The sequence below is a fragment of the Primulina eburnea genome, chromosome 13 (genome assembly GCF_022965805.1).
Source record: "Primulina eburnea isolate SZY01 chromosome 13, ASM2296580v1, whole genome shotgun sequence".
Lineage (NCBI taxonomy): Eukaryota > Viridiplantae > Streptophyta > Magnoliopsida > Lamiales > Gesneriaceae > Primulina > Primulina eburnea.
In genome coordinates, this window is record NC_133113.1 from 32,349,408 (window position 1) to 32,368,455 (window position 19,048).

General features: G+C 34.5%; 2 protein-coding genes across 4 annotated transcripts; both read left to right on the forward strand.

Annotated features, from left to right (window-relative positions):
- The first annotated feature begins 3,998 nt into the window (after positions 1–3,998).
- Positions 3,999–8,040, forward strand: LOC140808909 (jasmonoyl--L-amino acid synthetase JAR4-like). Of its 3 annotated transcripts, none has more exons than XM_073166254.1 (5): positions 3,999–4,164; positions 4,792–5,146; positions 5,224–5,325; positions 6,047–6,834; positions 7,382–8,040. In XM_073166254.1, exons 2-5 carry the CDS (start codon positions 4,851–4,853, stop codon positions 7,918–7,920), a joined length of 1,725 nt encoding a protein of 574 aa, XP_073022355.1. In that variant the 5' UTR covers positions 3,999–4,164; positions 4,792–4,850; the 3' UTR covers positions 7,921–8,040. The 3 variants fall into 3 exon arrangements, with proteins under 3 accessions (XP_073022355.1, XP_073022354.1, XP_073022353.1); XM_073166253.1 differs by having other exon boundaries at positions 4,809–5,146; XM_073166252.1 differs by having other exon boundaries at positions 4,830–5,146.
- A 7,525-nt stretch (positions 8,041–15,565) lies between these two features.
- Positions 15,566–17,378, forward strand: LOC140809065 (uncharacterized). Its single transcript, XM_073166530.1, has 4 exons — positions 15,566–16,413; positions 16,509–16,569; positions 16,658–16,881; positions 17,169–17,378. The coding sequence occupies exons 1-4, from the start codon at positions 15,566–15,568 to the stop codon at positions 17,236–17,238; spliced, it is 1,203 nt and encodes a 400-aa protein (XP_073022631.1). The 3' UTR covers positions 17,239–17,378.
- The last annotated feature ends 1,670 nt before the right edge of the window (positions 17,379–19,048 follow it).

Sequence of the window (19,048 nt, forward strand, 5' to 3'; positions counted from 1 at the left end):
ATTATAGATAGATTCGGAAATATCCTCGAGAGACTAAGAGGAGTTTTATTATAGGAAGTTTACAAATTAATAAAAAAGGCCAGTGTTGACAAACTTTATTTTGCACATGGTGGAAAGGGAAATAGTTTGGCTTCCCAAAAACCACATAAAATAATAAATGTTTTTTTAATTTATATTTTAAATTAAAAAGATAACGGCATATGACAATTATATTACCTTGAACTTTTCCGACGGAGCGCACCAATTTTTTAACACATCCCATATTATCGAATTTAAGTCAAAGGCAAAAACTTGTATGAGACGGTCTCACGAGTCGTATTTGTGAGACGGATCTCTTATTTGGTCCATCCATGAAAAAGTATGACTTTTTATGCTAATAGTATTACTTTTTATTGTGAATATGGGTAGGGTTGACCCGTCTCACGGATTAAGATCCGTGAGACGGTCTCACACGAGACTAACTCTAAGTCAAAAACTAATTTCAAGTTATCTGTTCGCCCGGATTGATGGATGGTAGAGTCGATGTTATCTGTGGGGGCAGTGCCTTACAGGATCTGGGCCGTTGATTTTAAAAAAATTGGTGGACCGTGCATATGAATTAGTGGACCCCGCATATGTGTGGTTAAAATTGGGCCTTTGATCTTCTCATGGAGACAATGCCCACAAGGTAGTGTGAATATTCCGGGATTGTATTAATTGACAGTTTCGATGGAGACTTGCTTTGTAATCATCAATAATAATAAAGTTTAATATGTGTCTAGTGTATGTCGTGTCGAAATTTTCTTTGCGTTTTATGATTCATACAAAAAAATGTTTTTGTACTAATCGGGTCCACAATTATTTTTCATATGAAATTTGTTACAAAACATTAAAAATCTAGAATATACATGTGATATTGCAAAACAAATTAGTTTAGATCTGATATTAATTTTGAGTATAAAATTGAAAACAGTTATATTAAATATAAATACTTATTACACTTATTTGTGTGTCAATATCATATATTAGTACCCGATCTGAAAGTCATTATACTAAAATATCATATATTAAGTACTACATCTTTAATGTTTTATATCAATTTTCATCCGGAAAAAAACATGTCATTAATATCAAAATTTGATATGTATGTTTGAGTACGTAAAAATTATATGTTATTGTCAAACATAAAACATTTAGTTCCGAAATATCATATTTTTGTTCCATATTTTCAATATTTTGTATAGAATTTCATTCGAAAAAACACATATAGACATAGAGAGTGCGTAAACATTTTTCTTGGTTAGTAAGAGAGTGAATAAAAAATGGGTCACGATAATTATTAACATGAAGGTTTATCAATCATTCGCTCTAGTTTGTATCTTTGTTTATAAATATATTTTAAATTAATATATCTCATTAGTTTAATATGAATATTCTATTGAATCGAATTTAAACTCAAAATTCATTTAAATTAATAATTTAATTTTATTTAACTTTAAAGATAAATATTTAATATACAATGCAAATAAATTTTTGAATATCAAATAGCTATTAGGTCACCTAACGTGGCATGTATGTTAGAGATTACAATTTAGTTACACAAATAATTTGTAGCTCATTCAGTGCCACCAAGACTTGATTATAACAAAACTCGAACTCAAACCAAAAAGATAATGAAAGTAGAAAGTTGTGTTTTTTTGTATTATATGTTTCGACTTTGATCATCTTTTATCATTAGTTTTCAATTTTAGTTCGTTTATCTTGTTTTTTTTTATTTTATTTTAGTCGTTTTTCTGACGTTGGCGTGTGTAATGTCATATCAACATTTCCGAAAAAAATGACTAACATTGTAAAAAAATAAAAGATACACGACTTAATAAGACCGACATAAATGATCAAAATAAGAAAACTTAAATATATAAAAAATAATAATACTGTTTTCCATCTGTATCTAAACGGCTGCATGCATTTTCTTTGCTTCCTTTTCGTTTTCTTGTTGTTATTATCCGTCCCGAAAGCGAAAGGCTATAAAAGCTATATAGTAATAAGTAATAACCTCTTGTCCAATTTTGTTTCCCTCCCCGTTTCTTTAGTCAATGGTCGGAATATATGTTACTGAATATATTTATTTAAAATTCAAAATCGTTAGCCAATGCTTCAAAAACACGTGGAAATAGGCAATTGAATAATTTGTCGAGAGTTCTGTAACAATTTTTCAATATTCACATTTTCTTGTTATAATCTCTAAACTTTGTTACACAAATGAAATTACATATTGCAATTTGAAACGTATTTTTTCATGGAAATTAATTTAAACTCTTAAATGTGAGCCGCATTTTTATCAATGGACCTCGGATGTCAATTTTGTCGGTCTTCGACAGCAGAAAAATTGGCAATTCAATTGATTCTAAAAATGAATTGTCATTGTTCCAAAAAAAAAAAATCCATGTCGGCCATGGCGTATAATTATGATATTTTACTAGATTTTATAATTTTCTTATTATTTCTATTTATATTTGAAAAATCCCAAGAAATATTTTTTTATAAGATTCTGGAGGGACCAGATTGAATGCCATTGGTGACTATCAGTAATCGGTTGCATTACAAGTTTATTGTGAACCATATGCAGCCGTCTGTTTAATACAGTTGCTTGTACAAGTCGTGTATCATACAAGACGTATGTTAAAAAACCGTCGTTTTGAGAAGACGACGCACACTTCTGTGTTGGACTTTCAAACCGTCGTTAAAACCGTCGTTTTACCCTTATAGCGACGGTTAATTGTTTTTTTTTTTGTAGTGTTAAGAAACTTAACTAATAATAATGGATAAAAGATTCCACTCGAGACATTGATCCTCAGACAAATATGAGCAAAATCGTTGTCTGATTTGAAATAATTAATTATGTTCTTTATTTTCTGCGAGTGAACAGTGACGGAGTCAGAAATATAGCTATATCCGCACTAGAATTACACTAATAATGCAAGCTGTGATTAGTAGTTTTTAAAATGTTTGATATCTCGTGACATCTATTGTTTCAAATCAGCATGCAATTATTGGTTTGGTTTTGGAAACTGATTTTTTTTTTTATATATAAGAAAATGAAACAGACAGTAATTAATGAATACGTTATGAATTAATTTATGTCGTCCATTGGGTCTCAAGTCTGAAGACAATAATTATGTATATATGTGAACACGAGCGAGTGAAATTAATGCATGTCTTGTTCGATTAGTTATGCTTATACAAAGCGTAGCCACATAGTATGTACGAATTAAAAAGGTTTGACCATCTAATAGCTAGAATATATCTGGAAATCCCAAATTTTAGGGGTTTTCGAGTTCTAGAATTCTACGTTATTTTCAATCTATATATGAAAAAATTGTCTGTAAATTTTGTCAAAAAATGTTCCAACTAAACATCTGGCATCTAAGTATAACAATTTACATACACAAGACTTATAGAATCGTTTTACAAATCAATTTTATGAGACTATTTTTAACTCGATCTGATTCATAAAAATATTTTTTTTATGTTAAAATTATTAATTTTCACACTAAATATATATCAAATTGATCAATCTATAAATAAAAAAATCGTATTTAACTTTTGTCAAAAAATGTTCCAACTAAAACATCTTGCATCCGAGTATAACAATTTACATATACAAAACTTATATGAATCGTCTCACAGATCAATTTTTTGAAACGATTTTAACTCGACCTGATTCATAAAAATATTTATCTTTTTATGTTAAAATCATTAATTTTCACATTGAATATATATCAGATTGATCAATCTCGGCATAATATATATGCCGGAATATTACTACTATTCATTTAGAATCATTCAAGATACGCGATTGTATATAATTATGAGAATTAGAATGAGTTTAAAATTTCAATAGTGGTGAAACACATGGACTACTGTTCCATCAATGCAGACAAGGTCATTTTAGGTATTTCACTGTCCCACAAACACCTCTCCCTTGTGTGCATATATATATATATATATACACGCACATTCACCTCCCATTGGCAACACACACCATTTTCTCCCAATCCTTAGTCTTCTGAGCTCCGTTTCCAATGAAATTTCCAGCTCCTTTTTGCCTCTAACTTTTCGTTTGTAAGAGAACCCACGAAGAAAAAACTGATCTTTTTTCTTTTAGCGCGCATTACTAACTCTGTAAGTGGTTTGTAGATGGACTTTTCTGCCTCTGTTGTTAGATTCTTGCTCAGACCTTTTTATTTACAAATTCAAAGATCATTCTTTCTTTCTTTTTCTGTGTATATACGGTATGGGTTATCCTCTTTCTTACAGTCGTTTTTAGTGTATTTAGATTAGATTCATGGGAGAAGCACTTAGGTTGTGTACGAGACTTTCTTGAATTTGCTTCGTTAAACTTCTTTCTGGAAAAAACTTTTGGACTGTTTATGATTCTATGTGAGTAGAAATACATGATGGATTTTTAAAGTTAGATGTTTTTCTTTCCGGATTTGATTTTCTCGACAATTCAAATGAAATCGTGTCGCTTTCATGTGTTGATGATAGCTAGAAGCTAAATTCCATAGCCGTCTTTTCTATTCGTTGCATCATGCGCCCAATCCTTGGAATTCTTCTCGTTTTATTCTCACAACCTATTACGAAGCACTTATATGTATGGTAATACAATAATTTACCTTTTCTGTTCCTCTGCACCGACTTCTCTTTCTACTTTTTCCCATAATTTTTCACTGTAAAGTTTCATAATTGCTATTTTCCCTCTCGCATGTCTAGCTAGCTACTTATAAATTTTGCTTTTCCCTTTTGAAGATCTTGATTTCTTATAGGAACCGGTGTCTAAATTGCAGTTGCTCAATTGAATTGTTAATATGTTGGATACAATGGAGCAAGTATTCGATCCTGAGGCAGTCATAGAAGAATTTGAAGCCACGACTAGGGATGCTGGAGAAGTTCAGAGGGAAACTCTAAAGAAAATATTGGAAGAAAATGGTGAAGCTGAGTATTTGCAGGAATGGGGTCTCAATGGAAGAACTGATCCTGAAAGCTTCAGGGATTGTATCCCCCTTGTCACTCACAAGGACTTGGAATCTTACATTCAGCGAATCGCCGACGGCCAAAATTCATCCATTTTGACTGGCAAACCAGTTACCACCATTTCATTGAGGTACCCATTTGCCCGCTCTTCTGATTCATTTATTGATTTTTATAAGTATCAGGTGAAATTTGAGATTCTAATTGCAGTTCTGGCACGTCACAAGGGAAGCCAAAGTTCGTGCCTTTTAATGATGAATTAATGGAAAACACACTACAGATATTCAAGACTTCTTTCGCGTTTAGAAACAGGTAATTTTGAAGGTGTCCACTGGTCCCCGACCCCTTTGGTTTTATTTTCTCGTTTGCCTTAATTGAACCTTATTTTGTTTGGTATTTGAATTTATACATGAGGTCCTCGGACAAGACAAATTTCTTTCGCTTCTTGAATATCCTAGGTGTGCAGTCAGAGCTCCTACTCACGCTTGGCTGGACAAAGAAAAGTAGCACTTGTGTTATAACATTTTATTTTCAAAAAGTTCTTAATTTTTCTTACCTACCCAGGCTCGGCTGGACAAAGAAAAGTAGCACTTGTGTATAAAATTTTATTTTCAAAAAGTTCTTAATTTTTTTTAAAAAATTAGAATATATATTGAATGATTCATCATCAAATCAAGAATAAAATTGTAACAAATATTTAATTTTTGATAACGTGCTCTTTGTTGGAAGTATAGCCTTCAGAGGACCAGACTTGACATTATCCATCAAGATTTGCCCTTTTGTCGATCTTTTCAGGAATTTAAATTATATTTAGCTTCTTATACTTTTGTTCTGTCGTTGTGGCAAAATGTGAGATGCATATTTGAGGTGAAGAAGTGTCTGGCATCAATATAGTTGCTTCTGATGAGAATAGAAGCTGGTCGCTTCCACCTTGTTTAAGTTATTAATTTTATATGTATTGTAACTAAGACTAGTGTCTTTCTGATACTCATATTCCATACTTAAGCTTGAGTGGAACAATTTACTTTTGCAGAGAATATCCAATCGCGGGTGGAAAGGCTTTACAGTTCATTTACAGTAGCAAACAATTCATGACAAAAGGGGGCCTAGTAGCTGGAACCGCCACCACTAATGTGTACCGTAACTCAAAAATAAAAAAAACAATGAGGGAAATGCAGATTCCATTTTGCAGCCCCGATGAAGTGATCTTTGGCCCCGACTTCCACCAGTCTTTATACTGTCATCTTTTGTGTGGGCTAATCTTCCGAGACCAAGTTCAAGTCATTTCATCCACATTTGCCCACAGCATTATCCACGCCTTCCGAACTTTAGAACAAGTTTGGGAAGAACTTGTCAGTGATATCCGAGAAGGGGTTCTCAGTACCCGAATCACGGTCCCATCTGTTCGAATAGCAGTGTCCAAGATTCTTAAGCCCGATCCTGAATTGGCGAATACAATTTCTCACAAGATCTTGGGATTAAGCAACTGGAATGGATTGATCCCAGAGCTGTTCCCAAATACAAAATATATTTATGGAATCATGACAGGTTCCATGGAGCCTTATCTAATGAAGTTGCGGCACTATGCTGGAAACTTACCGTTAATAAGTGCTGATTATGGATCTTCTGAAGGATGGATTGGAGTGAATGTCAACCCTAAGTTACCACCAGAACTAACCACATTTGCCGTGCTTCCAAATATTGGTTTTTTTGAATTTATCCCTTTGAACGAGGATTTTAACAGCGTTGAGCCGAATCCTGTTGGACTAACCGAAGTAAAGGTTGGTGAGGAGTATGAGGTCATTGTCACTAATTTTGCAGGTGCTTATATTGTCTGTCTCTTTTCTTAATCACGCCTCTCTGTTTTTTATGTTATCTGATTACTGGTTAATATGATAACTAGTGTACTAACTCCTGATACCACTTGCCAGTTGCCATGTGGTTATTTTACTCTTTTCCTGGTCTTGGTGTTCCCCATAGTTTATTCTTTATTATTAATCATATATAAGAATGCTTCACGTGACAAAACCAGCTCTGTAAGTAAAACTATTGTTGTTTCAACATTTTGTCCTTCTATGAACCATATAGTATGCCATTCTGGTATAGAAAGCGACATCGCATGAATAGCATAGGTAGCATCTTTTGTTCTTTACATTTGTGTTCTTCCGCAGGCTTGAACGATTCCTACCGCACAAGAAGTTATAACTAGCATAATGCTACCGTTCAGATATTTTAATTTGTTTAGCGGCATAAGCGAACATTACTAGTCTGTGGTAACAGTTATTCGAGCGGCTGAAGTGTACCATTGGTTTGTGTGACAACCGCAAAGTTTGTTGAAAGATGATGCTTATAAATTGCACTCTCGCAGGGCTGTACCGTTACAGATTAGGAGACGTGGTCAAAGTTAAAGGATTCCACAACTCTTCTCCGGAGCTCCAGTTCGTTTGCAGAAGAAATCTTCTTCTCACAATCAACATTGACAAGAACACCGAGAAGGATCTACAGTTATCTGTTGAAGCTGCAGCGAAGCTGCTAGCCGCGGAGAACCAAGAAGTCGTAGATTTTACGAGCCAGGTAGATACATCAACTGATCCTGGCCATTACGTGATCTTCTGGGAAATGAGTGGCGACCCGAAGGACGAAATTCTCCAAGAATGCTGCAACTGCTTGGACAGATCATTCGTGGATGCAGGATACATGAGTTCTCGGAAGGTGAACACCATTGGAGCCCTCGAACTCCGAATCATGAAGAGGGGTACTTTTCACAAGATCATGGATCATTACGTGGGATTAGGATCCGCTGTTAGTCAGTTCAAAACGCCGCGATGCGTGGGGCCAACAAACAAGATTGTGCTTCAAATACTGTCTAATAATGTCGTCAAGAGCTACTTTAGCACTGCATATTAATTCGAATTATTAACAAGTTGCTGCTTTCATTTAGTTTATCTATCTGCGTGTAAAATTTGTGGCTGTATCTTAGTAGTAATAACCTTGCTTTCATACGACAATAAAAGATCAATCACACAATGTAATTTGTCACTATGTCGTTTATTTTACTTTCGCAAGGTTTTTCACAGGGTAACTTTTAACTTCAGAATCGTATATACCCAAGATTTTGAAAATATACAACGGTTTAATTAGATCCTGAAAAATTGCAATGATGATTATCAGACTTATCACGAGGATAATGCACTCAAAGTAGGTTGAACGTGGTATGATGATCGTGATTTTCGTTTTTGCTCTGGGGACTTGCGTGGCTTATTGTGGTGTATAATGATGGCTGCATTCATTGTGAGATTAATGCATTTGTTTCTATCACCTTTCGTTGTGTTCTGGTCCCCCTGGACTCGCTCTTTTATCATATAAATTGTTATATTACGTTTCCTGTTTATCTTTGGAACAGACAGCAGTACGAGTTGAGACAAGGAAAATCTTTTTCCGCAAGACGAAATTGTCCGTGTTCACGTTCATCCCCAAGATACAACAACTCTAATCCAGAAATTACAGCACTACAAGTTCGGGATGCCAGCGAACAAAGATATGGCGGAGCTTTCAAGTTTGGAGCAAAAGAATGCAACGAAAATGTGAGGAAAAAAGTGTCTTATGAATGCAAGCAGAGGGACTATTTAAAGTGTGAGTCATACAAGCCAGGAGACATATCCAGAGGACACACCCTTCTGCGATAAGTCATGGGACGCACCCTTCAAGGCACAGGACACGATTTTATGCAAAGGGACGCAGTGCAACGCCAAAGGACAATTACAAGAGACACACTGTTCGAACTGAAACACCACATTGATTCGGACTAAGCAATGATTGAAGTGTGCAAACATTGGACTGTTTCGAAGAAAAATTATTTTTCCAAATAAACTTTGTCCAAAAAGATTAACATTGACAAGACTTTTGACACATTTTCCAATGTTCATTCACTCATACTTATCTAACAATAACGTGATATTCTTCTTTGTGTACTTTGTTCTTTAGTCACGATTTTTCTTCCTCCCTTTGTTTTTTCTTTTGTCAATTTTGATTCCACATGTTTTTGGACTTCTGATTCTCTTTGTTGTTTGTGGGTGTTCTATTGTGTATGATTCATGCATTTGTATTTGTTTCTTATTCTTCGACTTTTAGCACAAATAAAATTCATGTGTGACATATTCCTTGAAGGAGAGCTAAGAACATGGTTCAACCTGGACTATATTTTTAAATTTTAAAACTTTTTAATATTTTAAATTGATTTACTCACACTAATATTAAATTAATCCAAAATTATTTTTTGAAAAGAAATTAGGCCTGGGCTTAGCCCGCGTGCCAATAAATATGGCTCCGCGGCTCAGCATTGCGTCCACCGAGGTTGGCTCATATTAATATTTGGTCGTCGGATACGGGAAGGAAAATGGTGAAATTTTATTGAATTTGAATTCCAATTCGTTTGCCTTCATCGGTTAAATACATATTACATTTTTTTGATGGAGAGTTTTCAATTTAATATTTATAATCCAAACATGCATTTGGTCGCCAGCTTAGCTTTGAAATTCTATTCAGAGTTATACGAGGTCATTTTCTTAAAAAAATAGTTGACCTAGGTTAAAAAATAAAATATCCAGTCGAGAATCGTATAAAAACAAAACACGCCATCTGTATGGTCTCCTTCTCAACAGATTATATACAACTTCAAGAAACACTCTAAATCAGATACTGAAGAGAGTATATATGGAGGAATCACTTAACATAAAGATATGGGATTGTGGGGAGTCCTTTATACTATGCATACGAATTGATAGCAATGAGTAATTTAATGGAGAGACATTTCATGATATTACCTCACCTCAGTGAATCAAGAAAGTTGAAAAACCCGATCATCAATGTGTGTATCACCTCCAGTACTGAAATCTGCAGCTGCTTCATCAACAGATTATCATGATTCGGTGTTGGCGTCGCCGCGTAATGGTAAGCGAAAAGGCTCTTCAGTTGAAAAACTTTTTACAAGAGAAGTGTGAATTTTTATAGGTTTCAAAATGTGGAACTTCACATTTGGAAAAGATTAAAGTGTGGAATTTTGGAAAAGCTTAAAATTCTCATTCCACTTTGAACGAATATATACAATATACAAGAGATCATAAGCCTGATAACAAACTAACTACTAAGACGACCTCACGCATTATATATTGTTAGACAGATCTCTTATTGTGAATATTGGTAGGGTTGACCTGTCTCACAGATAAAGATTCGTGAGACCGTCTCACAAGAGACTTAATTTTTTTTTTTTAAGAGTTTTAAAATCGCCTTTCCATAATTTTTTTTTAAAAAAATTGTATTCCTACATCTCCCAAAAATTATATAACTATTTTATTTAAAAAATTTAAATAAATCATGTGCTATCAAGAAATTAACCATGCGATTGAGACAGTTTCATGATTTATATATATGATATGCATCGACTCGATCCACACCTAATATTAAAATAATATTTTCGATATAAAAAATGATATTTTTTTCATGAGTTGAGTTGAAAAGCTTTCTCGTGAAATTAACCGTGCAAATATCTCACAAGAATTTTTTAACAAATTATATTACACGACTAGATTACTAAAATAAATTCTGTTTCGTCGAGATATATCACTTATCTGATACCACTAAAATTGTTGGTAAAATGTGTAAAAAATAAAATTTGTTGGTTAAATTTGGAAAGAATTCGTTTTAAATCTTCCAGACAACTAAAATATATTTAGAAGGACTAGATCTCAAATGAATGAGTCGAAAAAACACTCAGAATTTTATTTATATAAATATTTACTTATTTAAATGAAGATTAATAATTAAAGACCGAGGCAAAGAGAAGGACACAACTTATTAGAGCATTTTTAATGGTGTGAGAAAATTGTTGAGATGAAGTTTCATGTCAATGTCATCGTTGATAACTTCATTGTATGTTCTTACAGTGACGATATGATGTTGTAAAGATGATGTTGAAATATTAATTTTTTTATATTTAAAAATAATATAATAAAATTTAACATAATTTTAAAAAATAAAATTACACATAATTAAAATTTAGAACTTACAAGTAATTTTTAAAAAACGTATAACATAATTAAATTTAAAAAACACACACATGTTTGAAAAAATACACATATTTAAAATGAGATTTATTTGTAGACAAATATTTGAATTTTAAAAGCATAGTTCCATGCCCTTGTGGACAGTGCGCAGATGCACCGAGGTCAAGTCAACGCAGACACTGATTTCTTATTTAATTTAATAATTTAATTTATATGTGGCTAGTTGGATCGACCAATGGTGTCCCCCAAACATTTGGTCAGAATATTGCAACAAATCATTCACTTTAATTCTCCATTACTTTACAAATTGCACGAAAGAGTTTATTATGACGACTTATCTCCAATATTTCTAGCAATAATCACAGAAAATTTAAGGTCTGATTCTAACAAGTATCATTAGTCTATACACAAGTTTCGAAATTGTCCTGAGCCTGAAATCATGAATAAGACCATTAGAAGGGGGTTAGGAGGGTGTCCCGGCGTAACCCCTCTGACGCTCAAGTCAGAGATTGAAGATATAAGTAGAGAGCAGTTAAGGGTGATGCTGAAAAATAATATCGTGAATGCTCAATTAGACACTGGTTGATATTTATAAAAGAATATTTGGATCTATCATAAGCCTTTCATCTACGATAAGGAGGGGCCCATTTATGGGTATCATCCCCAAATTTTGATTAAAATTTTCTATACTTTTTATCATTAAAGTTTCTAGAAACAAACATTTAATCGATACCTATAATATATAGGTATCAAAAGATTTGTAACAACTATAAGATCCAAACAATGGTGAAGGCCAATAAACATTCATTTGTTAATATATTTCACACACACACACACACACACACATATATCTATGTATATATAGTAATTGACAACTTTGCCTATAATTTTCTTTCCATTTTTTGACCAAGTCTACGTGTGTGTGGACGATTTCTTGCAAGTGAGTCAGTGACAACCCCAATATGTTACGGGCATTCACACCTTTGTACAAAGGCCAAAGCCATGCTTTCGTTTCTCTTTCACCGTACTGTCGCCATTCTTCTTCTGCTTAACCTGACAAATGTCATTATTTAATATACGGGAACAACTCCAAATATTTAATAATGCCTATAAACTGATAACTAAATATTATACAAAAAATGTGAAGTATGTCGAATGTTTACGTTGTCTTTATGACCAAATTATTATAAAAACATAAATTATTTAAACATTCTTATTTAGAAAACTTCCAGTGTCTCAATAGTACAAACCAAGAATCCCTGCTAAGCAATAAAAATTAATGGAAGAAGATATGCATGAAATTGAATGTCCCTCAAATATATCCAAAAAAAATTAATGTATTATGCACATTACACAACAATATTCCAAAAAATGGAAAACAAAAAACTTGTCAAATACTTCTCCCCGTTTTTATTAGCGATTTTCAAAACATAGTACATTTTTTTTGGGATTTTTTAATGTTTCGAAGGGTCTAAAATTCGAGTGAACCTCAGCAAAACGGAAGTAGTGGTATCACATGATATTTGTGGTACCTTCAGATTCTCCCTGTGAAAAGATTGCAACTATCTTTTATTCTGCACCGCGGTACATTTCCTTCCATTTCTACATTTTTTTCCTGTAAATATTTCAAGAAACAGGACATAAGGAGACCTAAAACTCTTGGACTAACATTTTTTTATGATGTATTATGTGGAGCTCTATGTTTCATTCTTCATATGATTGAGTTCTATAATCGGATGAGTTTTTCTTGGTTGTTGGAATATTTCTCCGTAATTTCATTATTTTTTAGCGCTGGAAACGTAGAAAACTTGGTGATGCTGAGTTGCTTCGTAACTTTCGTTCTTTGATTTTTTCTCTGTGGTAATGTTTGACTTTTTAGCCAAGAACAAAGCTGTTGACGTTGACAAATTATGAGAGAAACCTGGTGACGAAAGGACCGTATCGACACTTTCTGATAAATCTGAGAAAGTACATGTTTCAGCGAATGGACATGAATGATGATTCAGAAAGTGATGTGAGATCAACTCTTAGTTCTTCAAGTCGAACATGGTGCTCAAAATCATAGGATTCATATGACGAACAAAGAGGAGAAGTGGGACTCTGAGGCTGATGCAATCCAGGAGAAAAGATCAGACGAACCCCCAGCAAAAACTGCTCTAGATTTTAAGTATTTGGCAGTACGTGATGAGAAAAAAGAGGTTGGATTTTGGAGATCAAAGCGAGCTGCGGATGTGAGAAACGCAGATATAAGTGAAATGAATGGTTTTCGGAGGGCTCAGAGAATGTATGATGAGGGGATGAGATACTCTGCCGGTATGAGCAACAAGGGTAAAGAAAAGGTTCCTTTTGGTGTAGCTCATTCAGAACCATATGTATCTGAACATTCTAATGTCGATACATCATTGGGATTGAATAGGGGAGCTCTCCAACACTCACATACCAATTCACAGATTAGAAGACCGTCTTATCAAAGTCAATATGATGATCCACCTTCTTTAATACGAAGGCAAGAAATGAGTAGGAGTGGATACTTTCCTCCACAATACCTTCGAAGTCACGATCAGGGTTATGGGGATCCATTAAGGTCTCAAATGCTAAGAGAAATATTCCTGAACGCTGCATGAGAGATGGCATGGTTTATACGGATTCAATGGATACATATGCTCCTATGGTTAGCCGTCACCATCCATCTTGCTCTTGTTTCCAATGCTGCAACAACAGAGAAGTTCCTCTCCATTTTCAGTCCTCTGCATATAATGATAAGTTTTCTGATGTTCGGAATGACATTATGTTTAATAATCATGGCAATCATGGTTCATTTGGTCAACGAGAACATAACCGGAGAATGTCCAATTCATCATCTGTGAGATCCCAGAATCTACAGTTAAACACCAGATGGCCTGGTGATGTAAAACCTGAAGGTAATGGTTTTGTTCGATCCGGTCCTCACAGGGTCCATTTACCTTCTGGTGGACGACACTGTCATCCTATAGCTGGCGGCGCTCCTTTTTTCATGTGCCACAGTTGTTCTCATTGTTCGCCGGAACGGTTGCGGTGCTTGGAACGGCAACTACCGTTCCAGTTCCAATGTTATATTGCGGAACGGTTGTATAAAAAAATTAATAAATTCAAAAAATTGGTAAAAAAATTAAAATATAAATTACTTCATACTAAAAAATAAAATATATGAAGTTACTACAAATTAATATATCAATACAAAACTATTTTACAATAATAACACAATTATAGTTTTTCGTCACGACGATTATAGTATCCGAATCCACGATACACAGTAGAACTATCAGCTGTATTTGAAGATCTATACTCGGGACCATGACGTCCAACACCCCCCCTCCCATATAGATGATGAAGATTCATTGTATCTATCACCAATATATTGAGACGACCCATAATCAAATCCACGATGTCTAATTCCATGTGTACCAGATGTTAAAAAATCAAATGATCTATCAAAACATGAAAGTTATAGCCTTATATCTTATCTTTCTAATGGAAGTAGCCTCACAACAATTGGATCAATATACAAGACATTATACTAAAAACCATAACTACTGCCACATTTTTCATACAGTTTCTGCACTTCCATTTCCTATTTGGCTCAAGATCCACTTTCTATTCTATACGTTTATTTCCATAATCATCAACAACTATGAAATATAATACCAATAACATAACCATTCTATTACCATTCCAATAAACATAACCATAAACAATAATCATTACCATAAGAAATATCATTTAAATAGAATATTTGATGTAAATAAGAAATTTAAATATTTTTAAAATTTTATTAACAATTTATTGAACACAATTTACATCGTCATTATATTTAAAATATTTTCAATCATATCAAAAATTAAATAAAATATAAAAAGTTATTTGTATTTAATTAATTAAAACATTAAAATATTTTCGATTGGATATATATAAATTCGCACAAATTTGAATCAATTTAGAGTGATTGACTAATAATAACCATCAAATCTTATATAAAGTGATGTTACAAATTATTTAACATCAATTAAAATAAAAAAAATTTATAATTAACTTAGTTTTTTTCACACTTTCTAATGAAAATTTCTCAATAGAAATAGTTGACTTGCGGATTCTTGAATCCGTGAACCTTTATTTTTTTTAAATTTCAAACGGTTTTAATAAAACCGTCGCTATATTAGCGACGATTGTCTTAAAACCGTCGCCGATGTAAATCGGCGACGGGTAAATAAAACTGTCGCTACATACATAAAACCGTCGCTAGTAGCGACGGTTGATACATAAAACCGTCGCTACATACATAAAACCGTTCCGCTCCACCGTTTCCGTTCCGTTCGCCCGTTATGCGGCCGATAAAACATCGCAGAACACCGTCACAAAACAACAAACGATTTGGCCTGGAACTTTGGAACGGTGGCCACCGTTCCCGTTCCGTTCCGCCCGTTCCGGCCGCATAACGGCCGTTCCGGCGAACCATGGTCACTTGTTCTGAGTTCCTCCAGCTGCCTAAGAAAATTTTATCCCAGAATAGTGATAGAAAGAAAATGAAATGTGGGGCGTGTTCCCTGGTGATTTTTTTCATAGTTTCGAAAAAGAACTTAGTTATTTTAATTGATAATGTGGAGGAAGTGGATGCTCCTGTAAAAGTTGGTAACAATACAGTCTTGCTGCCGACACACGTGGATGGTCGTGTAAACCAAGTTAGGACGATCTTTTCATCTAATGATTTCGCTGATTCTCGTTTTGATTTCCAGTCTATGGATCGAGAACTAGGACAACTTTCAACTGGCAATGGACGAGATAACAAGTTTATGGATCTTACAAATCGTCATTCTAAGCCAGATACTGAAAATTCGACGGTAGCACCAATAGGTTCCAACTCGATTGAGCTGCCAGATAGGAGCAAAGGAACTCCACCTCCTGCTGGCTCACTGGCTGGAGAATCGTTCGGATATTCAAATGAGTATCATGGTGTGAACAATTTTGGAGAAAGTGACAAAATATGGCCAAGCAAGACATCGAATGGCCAGATTTCGATGAACGATTCGTCACCAGTGACTGAGATAGATATATCAACCAATGAGTATGCTAATACTGGGACAACTTTAGGTTCGGGTGAAGGAAGCAGCAGATTAGGAGGGCGTGGAGCCGAGTCGTTTTTTGCTGGCATTAAAGATAGGATCTTTAAAGATTCAAATAATAAAACCAGTCAGACTTATGAGCCGGAAAAGGCCAGTGTCACTGTTAACGGGAATCTAATTTCGGATGCATTAATCAAGAAAGCTGAAAGACTTGCTGGACAAATCCACCCTGGTCATTACTGGTATATATTGCACGCTCATCCTCTGTATCAAACACGTTCAGCTCCCTTTTGTTCTTTCACTTTGTTTACTTAAATTGATAATTTTCTTTCACTAGGTATGATTTCCGAGCTGGATTCTGGGGCATTATGGGTGGTCCTTGCCTTGGCATAATTCCTGTAAGTTAACTATTTTTTAGAATATACCGTGACCTGAAATTCCGTAACAGCTTTTTATCTTTTCTAAAATGTATATATATACTTGCAGCCATTTATACCAGAATTTCACCATCACATGCCTGAAAATTGTTCTGGTGGAAACACACGCGTGTATGTAAATGGTAGGGAACTCGGCCAAAAAGATCTGAATGTGTTGGGAAGGAGGGGGATGCCAACCGAGAGAGACATGTCATATATTCTTGAGATATCTGGAAGAATTCTGGATGAGGATACCGGTCAGGAGCTAACCGGCCTAGGCAAGCTTGCTCCAACGTGAGTTGCTCTTTGCTTGTGTGGAGTGTATCAAAAATCTCTAATTAATCTTTCATGTTTCTAGTTTCCACCGCATGAAGTAATTGCCAGTTGCTGACGACATAAATATCATGTAATGTGGCATCACCATAGCCTGTGCAAGTAGAACTCATATCAGTTTGACAGTCTCATGAGAATATTGCTACTTAATAGTTTTAATAAATATATCCTTATAAGTTGAAACAGTTTGCAATTTGCATAACCAACGTGGGCCATTTCGATGATTTATTAACTTAAATATCGTGCAGTGTGGAGAAGGCAAAGCATGGATTTGGCATGAGGGATCCCAATGATGCTGCACAAACTACAGCTGTATAAAGACTTGGAGGCTTTTCGACTACTACTCGTACGCATGAATCCTCCTTGAAAAGCAGTTTTCTTTTGTCAAAAGAATAAGATTGCAAAACACCAAAAATTATATATATATTTGGTTTGTGACGAGTATATATACGTGTGCATGAATGTCACGCCCCGAGACAGGGGTTGGTTGACACCGGCGTTGCTCTCAAATTTACATTCGAAACCAACAAGCCTCAGAAGTACGAAATTCAGAAACCAGTCTTTTATTCATAAATACTGAATATTTCAATGTCTGATACAAACTCGAATAATTAATGTTTTACAGCGAAAATGTAAAACAAACCAGACATCACAATGTCTTACAGACGCAGCGGAAAACAACATAAATAAAGCTGATAATTAAGAATCTTTTTCACCAGCCCCAGAACTGGATTTGCTCCTCTTCTTCTAGCCTTTCTTCATCGTTCTTATCTGAGATGTTTTGGTGGGTGAGTGATATGGTTGTCACTCAGTAAGCGGGGGCGGGAATAACTCTCAGTTTTCGAAATCATTTCCATACAGAACAGTAATACGAAAATATACAGAAATTCTTATTTTTTATAACAGAAATCAGTGTTCAGAAATCAGTAATCAGTATTCAGTAATCGGAAAGCAGAAGTTTATCAAATAAGCACTGAGCATGTTCGTGAATTTCATGGCTAAACTGATATCAGTCCCCTATATGTTCTCTCCTCTAAGGAGTGAGGCCAGTAATCAGTAATGTTCAGAATATATATTCCTACCATTAGTTCACTAAGTTTCAGTGCTTCGAAATCAGATATCAGGTTTCAAGAATATACTTTGCTTTAAAACAGAAATCATCAAACGGTTTTTCAAGATATTTATACATAAGCCCACTTACCGTAATTTGCTTAAAGAATTTCGGTTGAGGTTTGGAAATCTGCTTGCCTTGCTACTGGATTTTACAGCTTCGAAAATGCACTCTCTTAGCTCTAATTTCAAGTGATAACTCAAGATTTTGGTAAACCAATTCAGCTGTTTGAGGGTGCTATTTATAGGTGAAATTCTGACTGTTGGCCTCCCAATTAAGGCCATAATCTGACATTAACACTCTTTATTTCGTGTTAAATGCTTCAGTTACAAGTTTAAGCTGAATCAGTAACTGTCTGCTGGAATTTTCTTTTCTGCTGCTGGATTCTAATCTGCTGGATTTTGGTCTGCTGGAAAATGCCATCTTCTGAAACATGAGTTGCTGCTAATATTATGCTATCTGCTGCTATTACTGGAATTTCAGGTTCTCACAATGAATGCATCAAGTCGTCTCCACGATGTTTGAATGTATGCTGTAAAATTTCTTCACCTTTATTGAGCTTCCAAGATTTGTGACACAATGCAGTTCTTTTCTGTGAAAACAAATGGCACTGCCTCGTTCTTTATCAATCCAGGACACGACGAATATGCAATCGTACGTATCCTGGAAAAGATGAAGATAATCAGATGTTTGGTCTTGTTTTTTCAGTTTTGCCAAGGATTTTGTTGCTAAATATGATTCTGTGTACTTGGGAATTTCTTGAAATTTAATGTGGATCTTTTTGTCTGTAAACCGTGTAATATTCGAATTCTGTTGAGAAGCATTTCGTTTTGCAGTATCAATGATAGAATTATGTTGTGTATTATGTTGAAACCTTTGAATAAAACCAGAAAATTACTTTTAAAATATATCTGTTAATTTCTCATTAAGATGAAATCGGGTTCAATTTGTGTTTTGAATATTCTTTTATGAAACTATTAGCAATACCGGTATACTCGTTAATGCTTTCGATAAAAC